The sequence below is a fragment of the Temnothorax curvispinosus genome, unplaced genomic scaffold (assembly GCF_003070985.1).
Source record: "Temnothorax curvispinosus isolate PA1 unplaced genomic scaffold, ASM307098v1 QBEX01010159.1, whole genome shotgun sequence".
NCBI lineage: Eukaryota > Metazoa > Arthropoda > Insecta > Hymenoptera > Formicidae > Temnothorax > Temnothorax curvispinosus.
Genome location: NW_020219939.1, coordinates 21,241 through 46,926, shown reverse-complemented (window position 1 = coordinate 46,926; position 25,686 = coordinate 21,241). Strand labels below are relative to the sequence as shown.

Sequence of the window (25,686 nt, the reverse complement as noted above, 5' to 3'; positions counted from 1 at the left end):
GTGAGCTACGAAAGTTCAAATAGAGAGGGATGTAATGACTACACTCAATGCAAACTAAAGTACAGACGGACTACGAGAGTCTCTCGATAAGGCGCTTTGAAGCTTTCCGTTTCGCGTTCAATTAACGTCCCATTGCTTTCTCAGCACCGGTGATATTTTAATACATTCAAATTCGTTAATTAGATATAAATTATGCACAAAGAAACAATATTAAAATGCTGCTGTCTCAAGGAGGAGAGTTCGAAAAGCATGACGTTAAGAATAGAATTCTTTATCTTAAATTTTATATATCATAAAAGCAAGGTTCTTAATATTATACAGGATTGTTCACCGATATCGTATTTAATTTTAACAATCGATTTTATAATAAATTTTGAGTTGGCTTTTTCTTAAAAAAAATTGTACATAATATGTATATATTTGGCTTGAGAATTTTAGTTTCTGATTATCTTTTTAGGTAATATATGCATGTTAAGGAATTAGATAAAAGTCGTATCGGAAAAACAAATTGCTGATGCCTTTTTTACCCTTTGAAAATGTTAACACATGCTAAAAAAAAGGCAGACCTGCGTGTTCACGTTCGCCTCGTGTTCAGCTACTCTGTATTGTTTACTATTCCTTTTATTATTTATGCTGCAATGTTCTTTAACCATGCACGCATATGGTACAAAAGAGACGCGGAACATTTCGGTCGATAAACGTGCGTGCACAACGAAACTCGACGCCAGAGCAGGAAGCCGTTAAATTGACACGTCGCCGAGGAGGAGGAGGTGCGTGCGTGTTGCGTCGCGTTTCCTCCATAGTTATGTATGCGTGTGCAACGATGCGACACATATATTACGAATACATGCGCTTGTATAAAGGGTTGCACTGGCGCACCTCTGAATCTTCAGAAAAGGCTGAAGAAATACAAAAATTAACGCGATACTTTATTAATTACAGAATCTACCACGAGTTTTTAATACAAAATTATAAACAAGGCTCTTTCTTAAACGGATTTAGAAAACATTTTATTTTGAACAAAAAAATCAATGCCGTCTTAATTCTTTGCAATTCTATATCAAAGATACAATGCCTTGTGGCAATCTTTCGCGTTGTCGTTGAAATATTCGAATCAGTGTACGATTATAACGAGCACTATATTTTTGGAATCTCCATAAATTCCACCGAATGATAAACATTCTTTGATTTGTATTAGACTCGTTTAAATGAAATTAAATAAAATTGAGATCAAAATACTTGATTCACATTTATTTGAGAGAAATAATTTGAATCGCAAAGCGTTTAAGAAAGAGTTCGAGCAATTTGCTGTGAAAAAACTGTAGTGCCCAAGTTTGTTGTGCGTGCATTACTGTAACGCCGCTCCGGTGCGTCCGACGACGACGTCGATGTTTGCTATCGGATAAATCGTCGATGTGTCGGCCCGCGTGTATGTACCTGTCCGCACGATATAAATAGACCGACGCGAATGCGTCGTCGTGGTGACGCAACGTGAAAATTCGTTCGTCTAATTTCGCTGTCGAGCTCCTTCTCATTTGATATCATATTCATCTCGTTTTCGGTACGTGAGACGCGCTGAATAAAAACAACATGATATCTGCGAGTGTATGCGACTGGAAATAATATTTTGCGATGTTTGCAACTATTTTCAAACGCCACTTTCGCCACTTTTATACAAGAGTTTTATCTCATGAAATCAAACAACGAATTTATATTAATATAATTAATTAATTAATTGAAGTACTTTAATTATATTATTATACAAATTTAATTGAAGTTTTATAGTGATATAAAGAGAGTAAGATAGAAGTCACGAATTTGAGAAAAAAATGCAAGGAAAAATTTTCTTATTTTTTATTTATTGCGCGCAATGTGTATCTAGGTTACACGCTGTTTTAGTGTATAAACTTCAAGTTGAGTAAATGAGAGCCCGCACGTGCGGTTTCGAGGCGCAGCGGCGCAGCGTTGCGAATAAACTGCATTGGCGTATCGGCTGAATGCAAATGCATAATAAATCGTTCCAGTCCGTCGCGGAAGTTCGAAACCGAAAGAAAGATTATCGAAGCTTCCAAGTAAGAAGCTTTCGCAACCATATTAAGTGATATAATGAAACATATAGTAGTTCGAGAACTTGCTCCCTTGTGATATCCCTTTTATTGCGCGTGATAAAAGCGACAATAAATGCGGACGGAGCGGACGGTAAGAGTCTCTCGAATGTGTATGCGTGTGTATTAATCTCCGCTCTGAATGATAATCAAAGTAATAATGCATGAAATAACATTGACAGCCGTGCACGCATCTCGTCACACTGGAAATTGAATAGCTATATTGCGGTAAACCATTAAACGACGCCCGCGTCTGCCCAATGTTCCCGAACTTAAAATGTTAATGAACTAAAATAGATATTTTTTTCAACAAATATTAAATTTTTTCTTTCTGATATTTTTGAAAAATAGAATATTTATACGGCTCTAGATCTCTTCTTCACGTTATCTCGTATAATTTTATACGAGATTTTACTATTTTGATCTTAGTTTTATGTTTAAATTTTTAATAACAAAAATAGGAGATTCTTTACAACTAAAGGAATTTTTTAAAGAAATTTTTTTATTTTAAAAATGGACATTATTTTAATACAATTTTAGAATGTTTTTTCTTGTTCTTTATCATAAATATTTAACGATAACTGTGTGTATACCTCGCAGTTCTCCGGTGTCAATTTCTGATTGTTCCACGTGCGAACGTCGATAACAAAAGTAGTTCGCGGCGCGAAATTGCCAACCTCACTTCGAAACAAAAGTCCAGCGAGATTTCATCCGCGATCGACGCGACCGTCGTTTCCAGCCAAGAGTTAAATAATCGTCGCTCTCTCGCCCAATATCACCGAATAAAAGCAATTACTTGGCCAACGTTTCTCTTTTTCTGCACACGAACTCTTGTGCAAATAATCCGTTTCGTTCATAGTATTAATTGCTTTTTTATTTTTTATGCCTATCTTTGTTACGATGCTTTTGACTCGTTCGGCATTAATTAATTTTTAAATAGATATTCTTATATGATCGGTGAATATTTAATATATTATATATATTATAGACTCCAAAGAAATAGAAAAGAAGAGAGATTTCGTCTAAAAATGTATTAAATAGAAAGCTTCCCGTTGAGAGTCAGAGGTCTCTGACTTTCAAGGCGCGCTATACATCGAGAAATTATGTCAATCGTGGGATATACTTTAAGGCGCATTATACACGGTGCCGGAAACAGAAGATTTTGTGACGCAGAATTTCGTGATGTTGAGTTCGACGCGATTCTTGTCAGTGGACGACTGTTTCTCGTGGACGAGCGGTTGCACGACTTTTTTCCTCCAAGCTCCCGCTAATTGCTTCGTGCGCGACAATTGTGCCGAGCATGAAAGCGACACTGGCGGCGTGACAAATTGAATTCGTTTGTGATCTTTGGCCGCGCTCGGCAAAATTGCGCGTTTGGTTCAACCGCTTAAATGCGGCCTCGCGCTGATCCGAAGAATTTCCGTTCAGCGAGGGAAGTTATTTCGCCAATTAATTTCCAATTTTGCCGATAAATCGTCCCGATATAGTCTGGCGATAGAATTCGCCGTAACTGCCGTAAGTCATAATAATTGCGTTACAGCTGGACGCGAGATCATCACGAATGCGAGTCGAAGAACGATCTTTATCCGGCATAATTGAGAAATCTCACTTTGCTCGAAAAAATCATTTTTTCAATTACTTTCCGTGGATGAAAATTGCTTTACCATAATTATAATCTAATTTTAGTTCTATAGAATTTAATTCTCCGAATACGTCTTGCAATTACGTTTTAAAAAATTCTGATTAAATTAAACGTAAATGTTATGAGCCAAAATGGTTTTTATCAAGAATAACTTTGTTTTAATTAAATAGACATTATTTTGCTGTTAATTAATGCGATTAAGTTCTAATTTTAGCATATAATGTTATACGTGTTTGTATAGGAAATTTATTCACTATCAGCAAGAATATAGTATCAGTGAGAGCTTCTTTCGAACTCCATTTGATGAGAATTGTTCTTCGCAATTTGAGACGAAAGAAATAAGCACACGAGATAGAGAGAGAGAGAAGGGGAGGAGAGCGGAGAGAGGATCAGTTTCTCCAATTAATTCTTAATTCCGACAGTTAATTCCATCGACAGTATCGCGCACGAAACTTGAGCCTAATGAGAGTAATAACATTAGCCGGATCCAGAAGCGTAATGAACATCTCGACTCATCTCGTCTCGTAACAGACACGCGGTCCAAGATGAATCTCTCCCATCAACATCGGTTAGAAACGCGATCGCGTTCTTCACCCTGACAAGCAACAACTCGCGCGCGAAGTTTCGCCTTCCTCCTCCCGCATTCCTTGCATTCGTTGTCGGCCCGGCCGACTCGATTTAAAGCTGTCGTTGCGATTGTAACAATGGATACGCGTTGCATTCTTGCGTAACTCTCTTCTCTCTCTTCCTCCTCGCGAAGAATGTATATATACGAATCGTAATGCATAATAATTCCACGTTGCAGGATTATTAAGGCGCGCGAATGCCGCCCTCGGTATTGCGTTACGAGTAATCCGTAGATCGGTAATTAGCGCTGGCAGCGGAACTGTGTCAGCTCGTAGAAGCATATCCGTGATCTTTTCAATGGCCTATAACTGCTCGTCGCTCGTTGTAACTTTCTTGGGCTTCCTTAGAAATCTAACAATACGTTATTTTCGATTTATCAAATCTTGAGAGTGAACTTCGTCGGGCTTGTTTGTGTGAGAATTTAAGCCGAGATGTATTATTGGGTCACTCGTTTTGGGGGGGAACTCTGTCCCAGAAATATCGAATATATGTCAGATTTAATTTTTAATCCTTTTTTATGAATAGCAACATTGATCTTGGAGGGATAACGTTCTAAAGTTAGCAATTCAATTATTGAATTATTTCGTATTGAAAATGGCTTTCGCTAAAAGATTACGCATAATTAATGAGAGCTTCTTGCTTTTAGCAAGAATAAACTTTCATGTAATTTTTTTCCAATTTCAAATATTCGACGTTGATAATTAGGAAAGAACATATTAATTTTTTAAATTAACTACGGTTTCTTAAAATCCTTGCCAGAGATTGTTCCCGTGATCTCTAAATATTGAAGTATCTTTCTTTATTCTTTTTTTGTACTTTTGTATCTAAAATCACACTAGAATATAGTGCATATAATACACTCGTGAGAGTAAAATTATGTGATAGAAACATAAAAGACGAGCGGAAGTTGAACTCGAGATCGTTCGCGTAACATCTTTCGTTCACGTGCACTGGTGATAAGACGAACGCGGCATATACAATACTCTATCAATGCATTATTATCAATCCGGCCGACAGTCCGTTTCTCATTTATCACACGCGAACTCTTGCAAACGCGATTATTTTCTAGCCCGTGAAATAAACACCCTAGGATTTTCCGTTAGTAGACATTCTAGCACGTAATTGTCATGTAAAACATTATGCCTTTAAAGTATGCATTGTGATAAATACTGGTATTACGACATTCTTGACGTTTCATGACGTAAATGAGTCAATTGAGGCGCAAAATTAATAAAGATTAATTTGTATTAATAACAGCTTGCCTTAAAATCGCATCTCGGCATTGGACAATTATCCGCAATTTTTACTCCATATCGAAACTAAAACAAACTCGTCGTTGATGAGTTTTTGCGCGTGAGATTACCGGTAATTATACGTGGCATGCGCGCGTCAGGGAACGTATATGAGCTCATGACAAATTAAACAGCTGTTTTATGCCGCGCGTTATCGTCAGCTTCGCGCGCTCGCTTCGCTGCAGCTTCCCTTCACATCGTTAAAACGGTAAATTACTATCGCGAGCATGATGCAATTAGAGGAAAAGGAACTCGATGCCGAGCTTATTGGGAAATCAACGAGCCAGAAGAAGCGAACGGCGATTGAAACGGATTCTTTTTGAACGATGGGAAACAACGACCGTCATTTGCGTTTGGTACTTCGCTTCCATGTACATCTCGATTCATAATTCTATATTGCATACAAATTGTTCGTTAAGCCTGTAAAAAAGAATTTTTCGACTTAGAATCTGTTTCTCCTGTTAGCTTCTCGATTTTATTAAGGAAATAACGATAAGAATCTTGATGACTTTTACAATTTTTCACATATTAATCTTGTTATTTATTTACTGTTTTTATTTTGGTTTACAATATTTCAGTTGTAATATTTTTGCATGGCATATCATTTCCTTAATAACGCTCTGATATGACTCTGTGTAACATATACCATGTAAAAAATCAGATTTTTTAAGCTTTAACCGCAACCACAAGATTTTCGAATAAATCGTCTAACGCAACGACTGCGCAACAAAGCGCAACCGATACTATCGATGACCTTTATTAAACTTATTCAGAGGCCGTCGAACCATCCTTCGACCTGCCATTGTGCTGGTTGCACTCTGGCCGCATTTGTATATATACACACACACACACACACACACACACACACACACACACACACACATACATAACTTGACACAGTTATTCGAGCGAGAGAATTAGAGTTAAGATAACGAAAGGCAAGTCGTTCTCGACGCAATAACCACTTGGCGCTTTTCTTCAATTCGTGGAGGAATAAGAAAGTCGATAAAGATAGAAAGAGAGAGAGAGAGAGAGAGATTTGTCCATCGCATTTACTTTGAATAAATATAAAAATGCAAATTTAATTTTATAGCGAAAATATCTTTAGGTAGTTATTCTTGTGTGAAAGTATCGATTTGATATTTAAAAAAGAGAACGGCGATCGCATCCGGTGAGACCTGCACTTGCTGCCCCTTTCAATAATTCACAAAGAAGCTGAACTTCGTAAGCCTTTTTTGAAGGATGCGTGGGCTGCACCGGAAACATGCATCGCAAAGTGCATTACGCGGGAGCTGTTTCACGATGCAGACACTTTCAGTAGTTCAGTAGCATATAGATGAAAATTCGCGGAAAACGTATTTGAGAAAGTAAAACTGAAACCTCTTGAAACGTTAACTCAAAAAGACTTTTTAACGTGGGATATACATATATGACGAGACTTTATAAAGTGTAACGTCATATGCGAATTATTCACAGCTGGCGCTCGTGATGAATGAATATTTATGTAGAATCAGACACAGATAGAAGACAACTTTTTAACACATTGAAACGTTTTCGACTTCAGGTCGGAACGTAGAAAATAGAAAGATAATAGAGATTATTAAATAATAGTGATTATAATTTAATAATTTGAAACAAGGTATTTTAAGTATAATCGTCATAAATTATGTTGTGAATTATTTTAATCCGATGCAGATATTACTATTTTAATTTGTGCAAATTTAAGAAGTCTTGCGATTTAATTAAGCGTGGGAAGTTTCGGTAACGACAAGATCTTTGAGTAAACATTATGTGTTAATCATCAATGTACGTAACAACGAGAAAGGGACAGACTGCAGTCGGAGAAATTACGCGCTTAGGCGCCACATTCATCGTACTCGGAATTTGTCACGGTCACGAGCACGTACAATGACGTGGAATAGGCGGCGCATATAAACTTAATTATTCGGCACAGTTCAAATCTAATTTTCGCGGTTCGTACAACGTCCACTCGTTTGAGCGTTTATTCCACCCATTCGTATCGTCATTGTCATCACTTTTCCACGAAAATTTAATTTGCGTCGTTCTGCCTGTAAGTCAATCGACGCATAAGTTTCACGCGCGTATTATCCCAATAATATCATATTTTCAGTGTGATGTATATTTCCAACGGCTTCGTCATCCGTGATCATTATTTTTCTGTTTCGCGCTCGCCGAATTTCCCGATTATCATTTCATACACCATATGGACATGATCGCTAATCTAGGCTGATAAAAGATAAAATTTACAATTTACGAATAATATTTTACGCAACTCCTGAGGGAATCACTCGCGTCAATCTGTGCAAAGCGAAAGCAATTAAAGTCGTTATACCTGGAAATTTTATTTTTAGGATTCCGAGCCCTTGAATGTGCAGCTTTATCCAGTTTACGTCGCATCCCTATCCGACAAACGACACTGTCGTTATTATTATCATCGAAGTATCTGCAGTTTCGCTTCGTCGCGCCTCAGCATCAGTTATTGATTACTCATTATCACGGTAGCTCATACAGGAACGTTCGCAAGCTGCATTCTATTTCTTCTCGAAACAAAAATTCAATTATCAGCGTTGCCTTCTCTAGAAAATATAACATTCCGAGTTATCTTCTAGGCGTGCTTATCGTACTTCTTTATTCTTGAAAACCAGCTCTCGATGCGAACTAACGGTCTCGGCTACGTTGATTTACTGGGAAAAATCGTATAGCGCATGACCACGAGGGCAATGTCAAGGACGGGGCCCTTCGGGACATCTCGCCGTGCCTGTTTTCCGCTCGCGCCTGCCCGACTGCACACTTCTCGTTTGTGCGCGCGAGAGAGAGAGAGGGGGAGAGAAACAGAGAGAACGAGAGAGAAAGAGCGTGTGTGGGCCCCGGGGACGGTGGTAATTGTGGTTAATTTAACGACGGTCAAAGCAGTCACTGCCTGTCCTTATAGGCCAGTTTATGCGGCCGAGTCCTGAGCGCAGGCTGCTTCGCTCGCGCGCAAAATCTCGCTCTCGTCGAAATCGCGAAACAGCGATTTCCGCGCTGCCCATTATAATCCAGCGGATATCTACAGTTGTTTTGTGAGAATCGCGAATAAGAATCGGAAAAGTGTGTACGTGTATGTGTGGATGCGTGTGTAGTTGGCGAAATTAGTCTGGTCAATTAATCAAGCTTTGAGGGAGTTGGTCGTGAGAGTTAATTTGGAGAATGAGATTAGTAAAATACTGTCTGTGAGATGTGAAATATAGGACGTAGTAGGGAGTGAATTTTTCAAAGCTGATGGATAAACGAATGAAATGTCGAAGTCTGCGTAAATAATGTGAAGAATGATTAAGTTTGTTGATTCTGATCTTTCGAGCGTTCACTAAATCAGGATTAAATACATTAGAAGAGATTAATTAAACTGTCATATATGCAAAAATCAATTTCTATTAAAACGTGTATATATATATAATATAGACGTCTGATATAAAATTATTGTTAAAAAAAATAAAATTATTTTATTTACCGTCAGTCAGAAATAATCCAAAAATAATCACGAGAACGTCGAGATTTTTATTTTCAACATTCATATTAATGAAATAGAAATCGGCGGCATTCTAAACATAACACAAGATTAAGGAATATATAATAAACTATTATTACAGAAGAATTGATTGGCGTGAGCGTGAAACGATTACAACGCGGCCTCACTATACTATATCGATACTCCCCGATCGGGAACCCCGACCCGTATCGAGTCTCTCCTTCTCGCAATCGTCAGTAACGGTGATCGCTTCGTACCGGCTATTTCGCGTAATCGACGCCGCCGCTTAACACCTGCGGCCACCATCGCTAAGAGATCGATCGTGATCGTGCCCGATTTTCTCGGCGTACAGACGCAATCTGGAGAACGTTTTAGTCTCACTTTATACATCAGTGGAAATCGTTTGCGAATAATAGCTGCGGAACCGAGAAATCACGGCTCGATATCCGTATATCAACGCGGAAAAATCGATCTCGATCGCCGTCGATCGGTCTGGTGAACGTCAAGTAATATTTCAATGGTAATTGATCGTAAACGTGTGATTTCATAACTCTGCTGTGCCGATTAGCTATTACATCCTCTCGACAGATGAAGATGTTCGTTGAGAAGCACGAGGCCGACCGATTTTACCATCACGTGTCTTAATTGGCTTTACCTTGAAGACACAGAACTATTCTTTTGTCCTGAATAATTTGTCCGACATCAAAGTCCGAAGAATTTTTTTTTTTTTTTTTTATGCGGTATAATGTAAGCGAAGCCAAAATAGCGAAGGGAATTGATTGAGCAAACGGCGGTCTCATCGATCAGATATTGATGCATTGTCCGGTTCTGATTTTTAGCGTTGGGAGTAATTAACGGATGTCGAGAATGCGATGCGCGATGTAATCAAATAATGGGTAGAAGGCGTGTCGCCCTTCCCGTCGGAATGCGAAATTATTCCCTCTTCCTGCCTTCACTCGCTCGCTTGCTCGCTCGAGCGGCCGAACAATTCGCAGCTCCGATCGACAACTACGTGAAAACCTGGACGAAAAAAATGTGTTTATTATCCTTGTACCTGAATTAGGTGTATTCTATTCGCAGTACGATGTACTGTATATAATTATTAATACTTGAAACAAAATTTAATTTAAGATGTACATATATGTGGTTTCTTAAAGATATATTTTTAATTTTGTTTGATTCAAATCTGTATTTTTTTTCTTTTAATGCAGTTTTTCCAAAAATTTCGATACAAATAAGATAATTATTTGTTAAACGTCGATCGGTTTAAATATTGGCGAATATAGTTCAAGCGTACGATTTAAATCAATCTATCGTGCTATATACGGATACTAAATTTTTTCCTCTTTTATTTCTTTAAACATATCACGTAAATCTCATCCAATTGAATCTCGTCGTTTCGTATCGGAGGAATGAAATAGCAATTTTGCGAAATTCGTATAAAATTTACTTTTTATCGTTGAATTTTTCATCCTCGCGATCGATTGCGGGGTGCTCGGTCAGTAGGTCTTCCAAATGATTTTACGACCGTCGTAACTCGGCCATTGAATTCATTTTAGCCGATAATAATAGGCTATAAAGACGATAGTATTCAGAATCTATGACCGGCCGTTCGAAAGTTCACACGCATCGTTTTAGTCTTTAAATTATCAATTCACCGGGCAATCGTGTCGCCGCGCGCTCTCATAAATATTCAATCACGTAACTGGAGTGATCTAACTGATTATACGGGGTCGATTAGGTGTGTGCGAAGCGAAGGAGTGCGATGATAAAAATAGTTGCGCGACATTATCGAGTGCAGCTTGCACGACGTGCCTCTTCGGACCAGATATATACGAACGACGTGTGTTAAACCCCGATAACAATCACTTAAGCGGAACTATAGCGCGTTGTATCAACAGAGTTCTTTCACCGGACATAAACGATAAATGGCGGTCTCTCTCACTCGGCCACTCGATATTACCGCGATCGTTTTATCGAAGCCACTCTCGTTCGTTCCGTTGAACCAACGGATCGGATTACAAGCACTTCCCCTCTCTTTTTCAAACGAAATATTCGACAGGCGTCGAATTTATCTATCGACCTATCACGACTTGTGTAACAAAAAAAACATTCTGTCATAAGCGTCTCTGCTTTCCCTGATCTTTTATTCCCTGATATTTTACATGAAATATTTGTTTCATTCGTTTATTAATCTAATTTCCGAAATATATTAGAAATATAAATATTGGCATAAATTTGTTTTCTAGATTCATCTCATTTCTTACATTTATTTCATTTTTTGCGGAGCAATGTTCGGAAACGATTAATTATCGCGATAAATCCAGGATCGAGATCGACGGGATCTAGAAACTTGATTTTCCAAAAGCGACGTCCCAGTTCCTCCGTCTGCCAAGAAACGTTCGTTTGCGCCAATTGATCGACTTTCTTCCGGAGCGACCCGCGGGGGTTTGAGAGAAGTAACGGGAGTCGTAAAACAGCGTGGATCATCTTTGCTCTCTTGAGAGCACGAACATCTCGTGTTATATTGACAGAGCTAACTGTAAATTATTTGTCTTTCTTTCCGTGTATTTATTAATTCTCACTCGCGCACGCGGTATGCATCAATTGACAAGGTCAGTGCAATCCACGGTTGTATATTCGGATTTACCTAGAATATTGCAACCATATAGATCGATCCGTTCAATGTTTTTATATTATAAAAGTAAAAGCTTTTATTAAAAGTTTTTATGTTATAAAAGTCGAGTATATCAATGCTTTCAGATATTTTTAATCCCTAATCTGAATGTATAAGTTTGGAATTATGTAACGCGGTTGATGATTATTATTAGACACTGTAAAAAAATATTTAGAGAAAATATAAATAGGAATACAACACACACGTGTGGCAAATCCAATTTGATTAATAACATCGTAAATAAGAAGTGGATTGATTTCTAATGGGCATTCCACGAATCGCGACTCAAAAGAATGGACAATAAGGAATCTTAAGTCGCGCTGACAAAGTGAAGAATCTGAAGTGTCGCATTCTAATGACATAACTATGCTGTCACATTGAAAACAAACATTTTTATTAATGTAATATGTTCAATAACTACGCGTAAGCCTCTTTCCTTATTCCGTCATCGACGTCATCGTATCAGTCGCAGCACAAGCGTGTTAAGATTCATCCTAAAGTATTCTTCAGATGAGAGCTAATCGTCGCACGTTTAGAAAGCCACTGTACGTTCCGGAGGAAAAGCTCGCGTGATATACCTATATACCGGGCGGTCACGAGCAATACATCGCAGAAGGGTATACGTGTGTGAGTGCATGTGCGTGCTTAGCGTGCGCGTCGCGGCGCGTGTGCACGCGCGAGAGACAGTGACACGAGGAGCCCCGTCGTCGTCGTGACGTCCACGAGTAGTGAACTGGTGAACGTGGGTGAACGAGGAACTACAACGACGACGACGACAACGACAAGCGTGCCGACTTCTAGCCCGATAATAAATAACGCGAAGGGAGAATGTTCAAACTGCCCGGACGCCACGAGTGGGAGGCTTGGACAAAAGGTAAATGGAATATCCAGCGAGCGTGTGTGGGCGGTAAGGAAGATGTGAGGGTCGACCTCGTCCTCTCTCTCTGCGTGAATATAGGGGGTAGCTCACAAGAAAGGGGAATCGCCAATGATTGATAAGAGGGCTTCTGCAACTGTGATGTTCTGATGTTGAACGGGGCGGGATCAAGAAAGACGGTGAATATGAAGGTTTAGAACACGAGGTTTCGTACTTTGTATCTATAAATCGTTTCCGGCCATTTCATAGAGAGTCCAGCGAATCGTAGAATTGTATTCCTTGTCGCGATGTTTCCTATCCATCAAATTCTTTGGCATCTTACTCCGGCGAGAATCTAGTACGTTTTTGTTCGTTATTTTTACTATTACTTAGACATTTTGAAAGCGCGTGATAATTTGTCAGAGCTAACTTTATTTACAACGGAATAAATAATGCAATTGTCCTTTTTCTAACAAGTCAGTTTCTTGCCGTTTTATTATGTTATCGATTTTTTAAACCATGCCTCGACGGAAATATGTGTTCTGGAAACAAAGGCAACATGAAACGCATGACTAATGTCAGATATTTATCGCGACACGTTCGGCAATGAAAGCAAGTATATATTTACAAACAGAACTGTCCGTGCCGAAGCATCGACGAATGTTACATATTCAAGTAGATGAAGGCAGTCAGGGAATCTTCGATGCTTCGTCATGTCGAATATTTTGAGAGAGCGTAGAGAGAAAGAAAGAGAGGGAGAGAGAGAAATTTGCATATTGACTACATTTTAGATTCTATCTACTTTGTAGCATGTGTAACACCGAACGTGCTAGCGAAGTAAACTTTCCAAGATGGAAAAAAAATACAAAATTAAATAAAGTTCTATTAAAAATCTTTATGTAAACTAGATTTGTGCTTTAAATTCTTCATTATTTTAGGAAATAAATATTATAAATTAGTCTACAATTAAATTACGGGAATACATTCTTTAGTTAAAACTTTACGCTACATTTGTCTTTCTTTTTTGACACACATAGATCCAAAATAGAAAATATATTACACTAAATCAAGTCTACGTTAAGTCGAAAAATGCATATTACAGAAACAACCATGTATCTATCGATATCATAATTAAATATAGGAAAGATGAGAAGGCGTTTGACAGCGATATACTCGCGTTTCGTGCGATAAGTAACGGCGCAAGTCACTTTCGTGATGCATCGCGAGGAGATTCGCCCGATAGCCGTAACATTGTAGGAAGGATCGCGTCCAGCTGCCCGATATACATCGTACAGTTATGTTTCCTCGCACGTGTGTACCGTATGCACCGCTCTGTAACGGGTCCTCGCGCGACGATGAGGCAATTATTAAATCGCAACTCGCAAATCGCGACTCGAGATTACCGGCGTTCGTCGCGACGCGCCGCGCCGCTCCCTCGCTGCGCCATGCCATGCCATCGCGAGAGATTCTGTTATGTGCGGCACACCTGGAGTCAACCTTGACGATGCCGTTCGCCCCTCACTTATCACGCGCGGTATGTGCAATGTACATGCATGAGATCGCGAAAAAATTACGGTTTGCTTGTGTACGAGTCGCGCACGTCATGCGATCCGACTAGCGTATCATTTTGACGAGCTGCAGTCGCGTGTCTACCAGGCAAAAACTCGCGTAAGTAAAAGCGATATTGAATTCAGGTTTCTTAGAAATTTCTCCGTTTTTACTCGATTGGCGTCCACTTTAATAAGTAACGATAAAAATTTCAATCGGCACAAAATCAAACGCGACGAAATGTCAAAGTAAACAGTTAGTGATCTATAATGTGGAACGTTAAAATAAAAGTTGCTGATATTTAAGTCATAATCAACACTGACAGATGATAACTATTATAGATCATTAATCTTAAAAATAAATTCTTATAGTCAAGATAATTTATTGCGCGACTACTAACTTTAATAAATATGATAATAAATACATCTTACATATTACCTTTTTAATTTATAGTTTATTTATTATACTTTACAATATTACGTTATTAAAAGATTTTATATACACGTGCATCTATGTATTTCTTAGCTGTTGTAATCGATATTGATTACGCTACTTTTTATCTCTCGGATATATTATCCATTCTTCGAACAATCTGTTCGATCGAAGGCCGACCGTGTGTAAGGCGAAGAAACTTGTTTCTTCGCGGCGTCTTCGAGAATAAAATGGTGGTTGAATGTATTTTAGGATCGTCCCAAAGACTCGACCTCGCTTCTCCCTCCCCCCTCTGTCTCTTTCTCTCTCTTGATAAACGTTGCACACGCACACATGTATTTCTGGTCGCGGCGGGGGTGCAATATGCTGCGCTTCAACCGGTTCGCGCTTTGTCGTGGGTGGTTTTTAGGCGCAGCTGCTTTCTCGACTGTCTTTCTTTCCTCCTTGCCTCCCTTTTTCTCTCTTTCTCTTTAAGCATAGACACGTTTTTGTGCGAGATTCTCCTCTCGTCTTCGACGATATTCTCGAAGTTTTCGCGCCTCACATCACCGACTTTACAAAGTTTGTTAAACATGATAAAAGACGCGTTACACGCGTTTTCGTGATTAATTCGAAAATCTAACACTGATGACTGAAGAGCCCAATATCTCTCATTTGGAAAATTATTTTTGTAAATTTATTTTGTAAAACTACCTTTTTGTATGCTTATTTTACACATTTTTATTTGAATTATGAATTAAAATTTTTCTATTTGTTTACATGCGATAATCACGCGTTGTAGATTCGTGTAATCAAAAGAATAGAAAAATAGAAATTTAAATAACTGCTTCGATGTTTATAACTTTCCGTTTTTTGCGATATCGATTAAAATTAATTTTAACAACATTGATACTAATATTAATCTATATTTGTATGATTGCAATATAAATGTGAATATACTAATGTGTTACATTAATGTGATTGCCGAAGTTATTATTTAGAATTAAGGTTCCGTGTTGTCGGACATTCCGTATACTAATCACAACTGATAATGTAGTCATAATCGATCATTCGAGGAGGAAAGATCAGGCCGGGATTGAAGGGGAACGAACGGCCTGCTGCACCGTACAGCCTATTTCGCTAATAGTGCTCCTATCGCGGTCTAGTTGGTCATAGTAAGCCACAATTCTCCGTCTTCAAAGTACACGACGGGAACGTCGCGATGCCCTTTCCCTTCCTTTTGTGATCGACGCCATCGACCGTTCGGGCGATCCGTCGTTACCCCTCTCGTTGGTTAGCGGCTTGTCAGTTGATGCATCCGACCACGATGATGCGCGGCATACATCGACCTCTCGCTCGTTAGATGACTAACTCAGTGGGGGTGCTGCATATAGGGTGTCTCAGAAACGCCGAATGTTAATTCTTTCGGCCGCAGTTTCTTTGACCAATCTATATACAGCGACATTTGTATTTTATCGTAACTTTCCATTTTTTTAATTACTATACATCTTCTGTAATTTATAAACTCCGAATTTAAATCCCGTTGAGGTTTGCTCGAAATTAATTGCAAAATATAATTTTGCCATCTGTTTTCTTTCCTAAAAAGGGGAATTCTCAATTCGCTAGAAGATTTCCTCGTTTTCAGTCAATTATTTTTTAATTAATTTGATGCTTGATCTTTTCCGGAAAAAAAAAACTTTGAATCTACCAAAAGGCAAAGAGCCGTCCTATGATTCTAGGGTACCCTGTACATAGAAACCCCCGTTGTGTGCATTCGAAAATGCGTTTATTTACCCCCATCGTGTGTCGGTTTGCGTGTCTGCGTCTCGTCCGCGTTTCGGGGTCAAAGATCGCTCCGCGTCCTTTCGAGAAGGATGAATCACGCGCGCGGAAGTAAGGAGATCGATAGGACCTTCGTCCGGGAGCGCATCGAAACTCGCCCTTGGAAAGGAAACCCTCGTTTGAACTCATTATTCTCTTGGGATATCAGAGGAAGTGAAAATTTTCCATTATTAATAATAATGATCGAAACATAAGAAAAAGTAGACAGAAGAGAAATAATTAATTATAAATATGAAACTAGTACATCTTTATAATAATGATGTTATTATATTATTAAATTAGTTTATATAAAATAATGTATAATTATTTTATTATTTTTTATCATAAGTATAGTTATTTTTGTCGTATAAATCTATATATATATATAATTAAAATTATTCGCAGACAATTTATAAAATATACCTAACGATGCAGGTAACAGTGGTATAATGTTAAATTTTAAATAAGAATAGGCGGAGACTATCGGAAGGTATTCCTTCTTCAGTATCGATCCTTCCTTTAAACGAGACAGTCAAGATTGGAGTCTCTTGACAATCTTCTTCACTCTTCGGAATCTTTAATTTACAGCGTTCCGTTAAAATTAGGAAAACTTCGTTAAATAAATTTGTGAAATTTTGCAAAACAAAGACACAAATATGGAAAATTACTCAGCAGAATACAGAATTATTATGTTTTTAATTTTTATTTGTTAGCTGTCAAATATTAATTTTATTACCATACATAATTTTTTACATATACGTAAATAACATTAACTAAATAATTTTAATTTTTAATTGGGAGTGTTTTTCTGCGTTATATAAAAAACCAGATGAATGTATTTAATAGAAAACGAAGAGAAAATAAATCAATCTTTTAATTAAACTTAAAAATAAATTTAGATTGATTTTTGAATATTCTTTTTTGTTAAAGTTTAAATAAAATTTTCTTACTTTTTGATCTAGTTAGCCACATGTGACGATTATAAGACATGGGTCGCCATGGCAAAAAAACGCGGCGGTCTTTTTCATCCGCGCTTGGTATTTCCCGGAATTAACATTTTATCGTCGGCCGCCGCCGTCTCTCATAAAAGGTCCATTCGTGAGTTTCGAGGCTAAGCTGCCGATGAACCGATCCGTTTAGAACTCCCGATAATTGGTAACACGTGGAACGAACTGACATGTGGCCGAGAATGACGTTTCTCCCAGGCTCCTCTGTTTTTCTTTTTTCAGGGAAACCAACGATATTCCCGAAAACGCGACATCGGCATCGACGTCGGGATCGGGACCATTATACATATATTCTCGATCTGACAGAAACGCCCATTTCGATTCGAAGTACGCCGCTCATACTCGTTTATCGCCGGAGCTTTTTTTCTCTCTCTCTTCTTTTAACGATTCGTTCGAATCGTTGCACGGTTCGATGAAAGAAAGAGTGCCTTAAAACCAGTCCAGCACTCTGGCTCCTGCTCCCTCATCCCGACGATCGTCCAATTACGTTGATTGATTGACGCTTACGCGAAGACAGATATACAGCGAAATGGTATTTCCATTTTAGGAGCGTCTGTCAAGTGTAATAGTATAAATTAGATTGAATGATTTGCGCGGTATGGTAATAGTCTGAATTATTTCTCCGAAAACTTGAGAGAATTGAAATAAATTCAATCTCTCAATTAGGCTGCGGATTCCATTTGATGCTACAAACGCTTTGAAGCGTTCTTCTTCTCCTTCTTTCTTCACTGAAAGAAAAGAGAAAGGGAGGCTTCGAAGCCTTTTTGTAGTGTTAAGTGGACCGCAGCCTTAGTCGTACAGACAAAGCATAAACTATTTAGGGAAACTAAAACGACTTGGAATTTTTGGATGTTTTTTTATCTGGAAAAATCAAAGACTCTGAAGGAACTGATTTCTAATTGTAAGATTTTTTAGACATTCCGATAGAGAGAGATTCAATTTGTTCTGAGTGCGCTAACAATAAGTGCATGAAGAATGTCGGAGAAATGAAAATTGCTTTCACTCGCATAGACGATGGATTACGTGAACAATGTATTCGACCGCGGTCACTCGTCATTTATTATCGGAGTCGAAGGAAGTTTCGAAACGGAAACGAGATACGGCCGCGACAATAAATCACGCAGTACGCGCGCGCGAGCGCGATCATCTCTCTCTCTCCTCGTCTCGGCAAAGTCTACGAAACGATAGATCGTTTCGTGTCGCGTACATCGTTTATTTTTAGCTTAGTCGTCTTGCAAAGTCGAGACGTCACGTCGTTCCTCCTCCTCGTCATTGTCTTGCGGATAACATTAACGGAATACGGATTACTGGGGAGAAAGAGAGAAAGAGAGTCGGAAGTCTCTGACACGATCGTGTCAAAGTCCTTCCTCGCGACATCCGTCATTCCCGAGACATTATTATTCCGCGCAGCAGCCGCCTCTTTGCCATTGTTATCGTCGTCGAGGGAATAAAACGACTTCGACGTGAGGGTATTAAAAACCGAATCCATATCTCAAAACAACTTCATTATACAATTAATTTCTAACAATAAGTCAACATCTACAATACATAATAGTATTTATTATTAAATCCGTATTCGATCCTTCGAGCATTACGATAGAGATGAGAGAATTCCTGGGTATCGGTTTCGAAAACGATCCGGAAGACCCTGAAAGAACTCGGAAGTCTTTTTCCCGTAGCCTCCGGAAATTCATGACCTTTGAGGTAGCAACAGACTGATATGAGTCTCGACTTTGAGAAGATGAAAATTTATTTGCCAGAAGACTTGGCGAGCTCAGCGGCGACCAATTTCCGGGGATTACTTTTACAGGTCTTCGCGTGTATCTTGAGACACCCGAAACGCATGATCGTGATCGGAACACGCACTGACGGGGTTTCCCCCTTTTCTCTGCTTGCAGATATACGGCTACAGCTGAACGAACAGCTGAGATGCCTCGACGTGAGGATGGAAGCACAAGTCGCCCTCGTGGCCGAGCTCCAGGATTTCTTCCGCAAAAGGGCGGAACTGGAGCTAGATTACAGCAAGTCCCTCGATAAGATGGCCAGGAGCATACAGTTGAGGCATAAGGAGCAGAAACAAAAGTACGATAAGTATATCATGTCTATTTATTCTATTTCTAATATATATATCTTTTTATATTTTTCATAAAAAAAAACATTTAGATTGAAAAGGAAGAATATATACATCAGAACATATAGAAAAGTGTAGCTAACAATAAGATATACAATTTTATTATCTTAGAGACAGTGCAGATAATCGCAAATGCGTCAGATGATTACGCGATTTTGCATTTGCGTCATATCAAAGTAATCTTTTATTATTAAATTATTATTCACTTAATTGATATTTTAATCACAAGAAAATTAGCTGCTTAGCGAAAGAGTTAAAACGACTCACATTTGTTTTAAATGTTTGTGTTTACTTTTTTACCGGGAATACGATAAAACTAAATTAACGACGCAGAAATTTGGTTAGCTGAATAATTTTACAAAAAGCGAAATGGCGAGAAAACAAGGGAAAATAATTCTGCGTGGATTGTAGCGTTAAATGATTAATGAAGATACATGCGTTAATTAATTCATTGTAATTCAGGCGCGTGCACTACGTGTTGCACGACGCAATTGAAACGATAACACGCGTCTATATAACAGCGTTACATTTGCACTATTACATTACATCACGTTGCGCAACGCGAATTGTTTCGCAATTACATTACGTAAATTTTGATTAAATATGCATTATATTCGAGATTATATTCGAGATGTAGTCGATGTAGACCTTGATCATGCATGATTACATTTCGGTCATGAAATGCATAATTAATTGGATCAGAGCTCGATCCAGATACCTTAAATATTTATCACAGAACTGCGATTTTACATTAAAATCAGCAACGATCTTAAATATTTTATTATATATATATATATACTTTCAAGGAATTTTTCTTTTAAGAGTCAATATTAAATCGTCAATGTCTGGGGAAGATAGAAATCAATATTTGAGAAATAGCACGACTAGGATAAACAGATAATATTTGACAAACTATTTGCAATATTAAAATTATTTTAGATATTTGACTTACAGAATTAAAATAATATTTTATAGTCTGTTTATATCTTTAATATTTAATTTATAATAACATAATGATTTTGGAGATTCTATAATATGAAAGCAATTGCATATATTGCAAATTTTCTTTACATTGTCATTGTAAGAAAATTAAGCTCTAATTAAAGGTCTCGTGTTCCCCTTTTAAAGAAAATTTTGGTGGTATATAAAATTATTTCGATATATAACAGAGAGTTTAAAGCTATTTCATTGTTCGTATTACATCGGTCACAACATAATTAATAAATAAACGTCATTGTTAGTAGACTTGTGAATTCTGCTGCATATATCTCGTGACGATTTATATTTCTCGCATTTATTCCGTAGAGTATTGATGCGATTGACATTTTCCGCGTTCCACTTTTGCGATGGACGGACGAACGAACGAACGAATGACGGAAAAGCGGACGGCTTCGCATTTTTCCCGCGTCCTACACGCGCGTGCACTGCCATCCGGCGGCATCGTTCCCGCGTTTGAAACATGCCCCAGTTCCTTCTCGTCATTCAACCCTGAACGCGGGGTGCCCCTTTTGTGCGCCGTATTCAGCGTTTCACAAAAGGGACGCCTCTCTCGCGGTACACTGGTACACATGATACACACGGGTAAAACGTAATCCGCAATCACGTCGACACACTCTCTTTCCCTCCTGCGCGTTTCCCTCATTTCGCTCCGGGAGATATCACGAATCGATAGTTCCTCTTCTTTGCGAAGCCGCATCCGGGGTTACGTCGTCACATTCGTTTACCCTTTCACAAGAAATATAATTACCGTGAAGTAGGTTTTATGGTCGATAACCGGACGACCTCGTTTTAAATGGCCCACTTGCAGTTTTAAAAATATCGTTTGTAAACGTTTATAATAAAATAATTTTTCAGGTGCTTGTATCGAAGGATCATCATGCCGTTTATATCAAACAGATTTTGGAGATTCGTTTGTGATATCAAAATAATTTTAGACACTCAATCTATAATATCAAAGAAATTTTTGATCTGTAAAACTAGAGAGATTTTAGGCAGCTTTCTTATTTAACATATGAAAGAAATACCATTTTATCTTCAACCTAAGGGTATATATAACGCACTCAATATGCATGAACCAGCAAGCAGAACGATCGCTATTACGTGTGCAAACGTAAGGACGGAACGATACGTCGTTCGAGCCGCAAGACGACGCGAGCGCGACACTTTATCGGCTCGTTAGCGGCCGATTTAATTGCCGTGTAATTACATCGATATACACGCGCGCGGAACATACATCCGTCGCCGATTTAATATCGTCTTTATCGATCGTTTTCCGCAGGCGGGAACAATGGCCTCTGTTCTCCAGCTACGCCTGCTGGCAGCAGCTCGTAAACGAGACCAAGTCCCTCAGTAGGGACCATGCCGCCCTGTCCGAGGTCTACAGCACCCACCTCGTGGGCCGTCTCAATCAGGTGATGGAGGACGTGCAGCGAATTTACAAGCGTGTGAGTGTCGTACGCCACGCGGTACAACAGTACCGTTAGGCAGTTAGTCGGGATCGCGCGATTGCCATCGTCGCGCGTCGCCGTGTCGTGAGAAGTTCGACTGTTCCATTGTCTCGTCCAATTAATTGCCTCGAATGTCTCCATTCCGCCTTCGCCGTCGCCGTCGCCGTCGCCGCCGCGATGTTTCGCCACAGCTTGATGGCAGTGCCAATACACGTCGGGTGCTGGTTAAATGAACACGAATGCTGATTCCATCACGACGAATTTCTCGACACATTGCTTCTCACGTTCTCTTATAATTGCGCCCTGACTTTTATTTTTGTAATTGGATTCTCGTAAACCTCTCACATAGCGCTTTTATTTATATCTCATAAATTTCTTTACGTACGCGCTATTGTACAACCGCAAATTTTTCCGGAAGAAGAAATGTCGTCTCTATTGCATTTGATTAAAATTAAATTCATATTACGGAGACATTGTATATTACATCCTTTTAATCGCGATTACATCTTTTCGGCGTTTCTTGCTGCAGTGTCGCGAGATCGGCTACGAGACGCACGAGGAGATACTCCGGGTATTACACGAGCTGCATACGACGATGAAGACTTATCAGGCTTACCAGGCCGAGTCTAGGCAAGCGGAGACGAAGCTTCGCGTCGCTGAGCAGCAACGCAACAAGCTCGAAGTGGCGAACGCGGACAGCCGTGAGAAACTCGCACGCAGCAAGAAGTACAAGCTCATTGAAAAGGAAGTCAACAAGGTAGGTTTGTAGAATAGAATACATCGAAGGTCGATCTCGAGTGCTTCTACACGACAAGAGTACTCGTAACGACGTTGAAAAAGCTGCTCGACGGCGCTTGATCTTCGCGAGAGCTTCTAGAAGAAAGTTTAAGCTCTTCTCCCTGATCGTTTCACCTGCGTCAAATTGTGTTGACAATTGCAACCTGGCCTGGCGTGGCGAAGGAAAATTGTACGTAGCACGTTTTAGATTCCATTTATCGTATTTTGTTAACAGAGATCTTTAATACTCAATATCTCACGCATTTATAGTGAGTCTCGAAATTAAAACTTTATCAAGATGATTCAAATCTGGATAAATCTGTATCGCAGGGTCAACAAAATTTGACAAACGCTCTGACAATTCTAGATAAAAATTTCACGCAAGCGGTATTTGATACAACATAATATTTAAATTTCTGTAATTTGACATTTTTCATAACATTCGCGATAACGAATAGAGACGTTGCTTCGATCACACGCGATTTATTCAGCCTCTTTCGAGCCTTTTTCGAGAGCGACCCTGGCCATGGATAAATCTGGCATATTGCGATTTTGCGCGCGTCCTTCGGATTTTGGCACCAATATGACGACGTGTTATGAGATACGGTCGGTCGAGAGATTGCTCGTCGACGATCATCCGCGACTTTCCTTTTCACTCCCTTTGCCGTTTTGACAAGATGCTGGCATCTGACGCGGCGGAACGGTCGTCGCTTCTGGCGAAAGACTGACAGTGATTTTACACCAAAGACGCAGCGATTTATCGCGACGATACGGCGGCAAAATCTTTCCACGATGATGAACACACGGATTTAACGTGCGTTTTTTTCGCCGTTGCGCGTCTACCAGCTGTTCGCGAAGTCAAAGCAACGCGTCGATTAGCGGGAAATGCTTCGATACGTTTACCCGTTGTGCGATGATTCGTAAATATGCCGGGAAATTGCGCGGTTCTTCCGGGAAGTCAGGAATGAAACTTTTAACAACGTTGTTGAAACTTTTAATCAAGATATTTCTTTCCAATCGATAATCTTATTTAATTTTGACAATTTAACGTCTCAAAAAAATTTTCAAATAATTTTGAATATTTTACATAAAGAGATCAGATTTGGTTCTTAAAAATCGAAATAAGTTTACGTGTGAGGTGGTCTTGTGAATGTTATGTTATAAATTTACCGAAACATAATTGTGGGTTATTGATTTTATATATTATAAAGTTAATATTGAGATTATAGTTTTATAAGTCAATAACTGGTGCTTAAGGGGATGCCATAGAGATATAAGAATAGAGTGCGCCAGTCATATGCTAGCACGTAAGAGGCTGCGATATAGGAATAGAAAAAGAACGCTGCATATAGGCCCTTTCTGTCTTTGTCTACGCGTGCATGCGAAACAAAGACAGAAGGGGCCCATGCGCAGCTTTCTCTTTTTATTCTGCGCAGCTTTCTCTTTCTATTCCTATATCGCTTTTTCAGCTCGCTCGCGCACTCTATTCTTATATCTCTATGGGGGATGCTGGAGTCACGGGCGAACTCGATCAGCGTCGATAAAGAAGTGCTCACCGATTCTTACATATACATACAGAGCGCAAGCAAACTCGACCAGCGTCGATAAAGAAGTGCTCACCGATTCTTACACATACATACAGAGCGCAGAGTTTTTGACTGAAATCGGGGAGACGCGTAACATGTGCATATGAAATTTTCTAACATACTTTTCTCTTATCTTATACTAAAGCTCGCAGCTCATTTCTGCAAGCACAGGATTCTTCTTTATTGTATTTCCGTGACGGCTGCAAGGTTTTTGTATACGTACACAGTCTAAAACTTTTATCTGCAGCAAATGTTGTCATGAGTCGACCGCAGAATCAAAAATAAAAATGTAATTTTCTAATTTTTTTTCGTTTTTTATACGCAATTGATGCCTGCCGTCTTCGTTATCGTCCATACTTTAATTCTGGACAAAAAATTTTTAATTCGGTGAAATCAATCAAAAGATTTGTGTGTCTGAAAATTTCGTGGTAAAACAGACCTGTCTCCAGCATCCCCTTAAAACTAGTGGAAATCGAGAGATCGAGTGTTCTTTGTTCGTCGCGCCCCTTTAAAGCGAGGTATCTCGCGTGGCGGAACGTAGCTGGAAGTTCGCGTGTCTTGCCTTCGTCGATGCGATTGAAAGGAAATTGAAAGGACAGCTGGAGTGCCGTCTGCTGCGTCTTAATAATTTCGTTTCACGAGCGCAGCGGAATTCAGCGTTCATTACAGCTCTACAGTCGCGCCACTAATTTTCTCTGTCACAATTTAACAATAAGGACATCGTTAAGATCAACTGTCGGATCCGTCTTCGTCGGTGCGCAAACGTATAAAACTGAATAACTAGTCTTTAAAACAATTGTATAATAAAAATTAACGACTTCTGCAGTTCTCTTTTAAGACATTGACAAAGTAAGGGCTTTGAGAAGTCCGCGACTGTACTACAGTCTGCAAGACAGCTTTGAGAAACTTTAACTTTGAAAGTTACACCGAAATAAATGTTTCCGCTCGGCGTAAGTATAGTTTCGAATATTACAACGTTGAAGTAGTTCTTGTCGAAGTATCCTTCCTCTCAATAGCTCTGTTATCGCGTACTGCGTGATTTACGGTTGCTGTCGACACGAAGATTATTACGCCAGTGTGCTTTCCATGCCAATAAAGATTTGATTCGCCTCGCGATTGTTGGTATTTTACATCCCTCGCGCTACACGCTACTACATGTGCATTATCAGGCGGAAATGACGGCCGCACGAAAATATCGCCGATAAAATGCGGATCGACGAAAAGGTTCGG

General features: G+C 39.2%; 1 protein-coding gene across 7 annotated transcripts in view; it reads left to right on the top strand.

Moving 5' to 3' along the window:
• Positions 1-25,686, top strand: part of LOC112459823 (SLIT-ROBO Rho GTPase-activating protein 1-like) — a 59,296-nt gene that overhangs the window by 22,078 nt on the left and 11,532 nt on the right. For 2 of the 7 annotated variants that reach the window (XM_025024152.1, XM_025024153.1), the window contains exons 2-4: positions 19,414-19,597; positions 21,925-22,090; positions 22,623-22,850. In XM_025024152.1, the coding sequence (XP_024879920.1) occupies positions 19,414-19,597; positions 21,925-22,090; positions 22,623-22,850 (578 nt within the window). Of the gene's footprint in view, positions 1-8,607; positions 8,750-9,166; positions 9,716-10,404; positions 11,811-12,062; positions 12,747-19,413; positions 19,598-21,924; positions 22,091-22,622; positions 22,851-25,686 lie in introns of those variants that run through there. The other 5 variants (XM_025024158.1, XM_025024157.1, XM_025024155.1 and 2 more) reach the window with 5 other exon arrangements.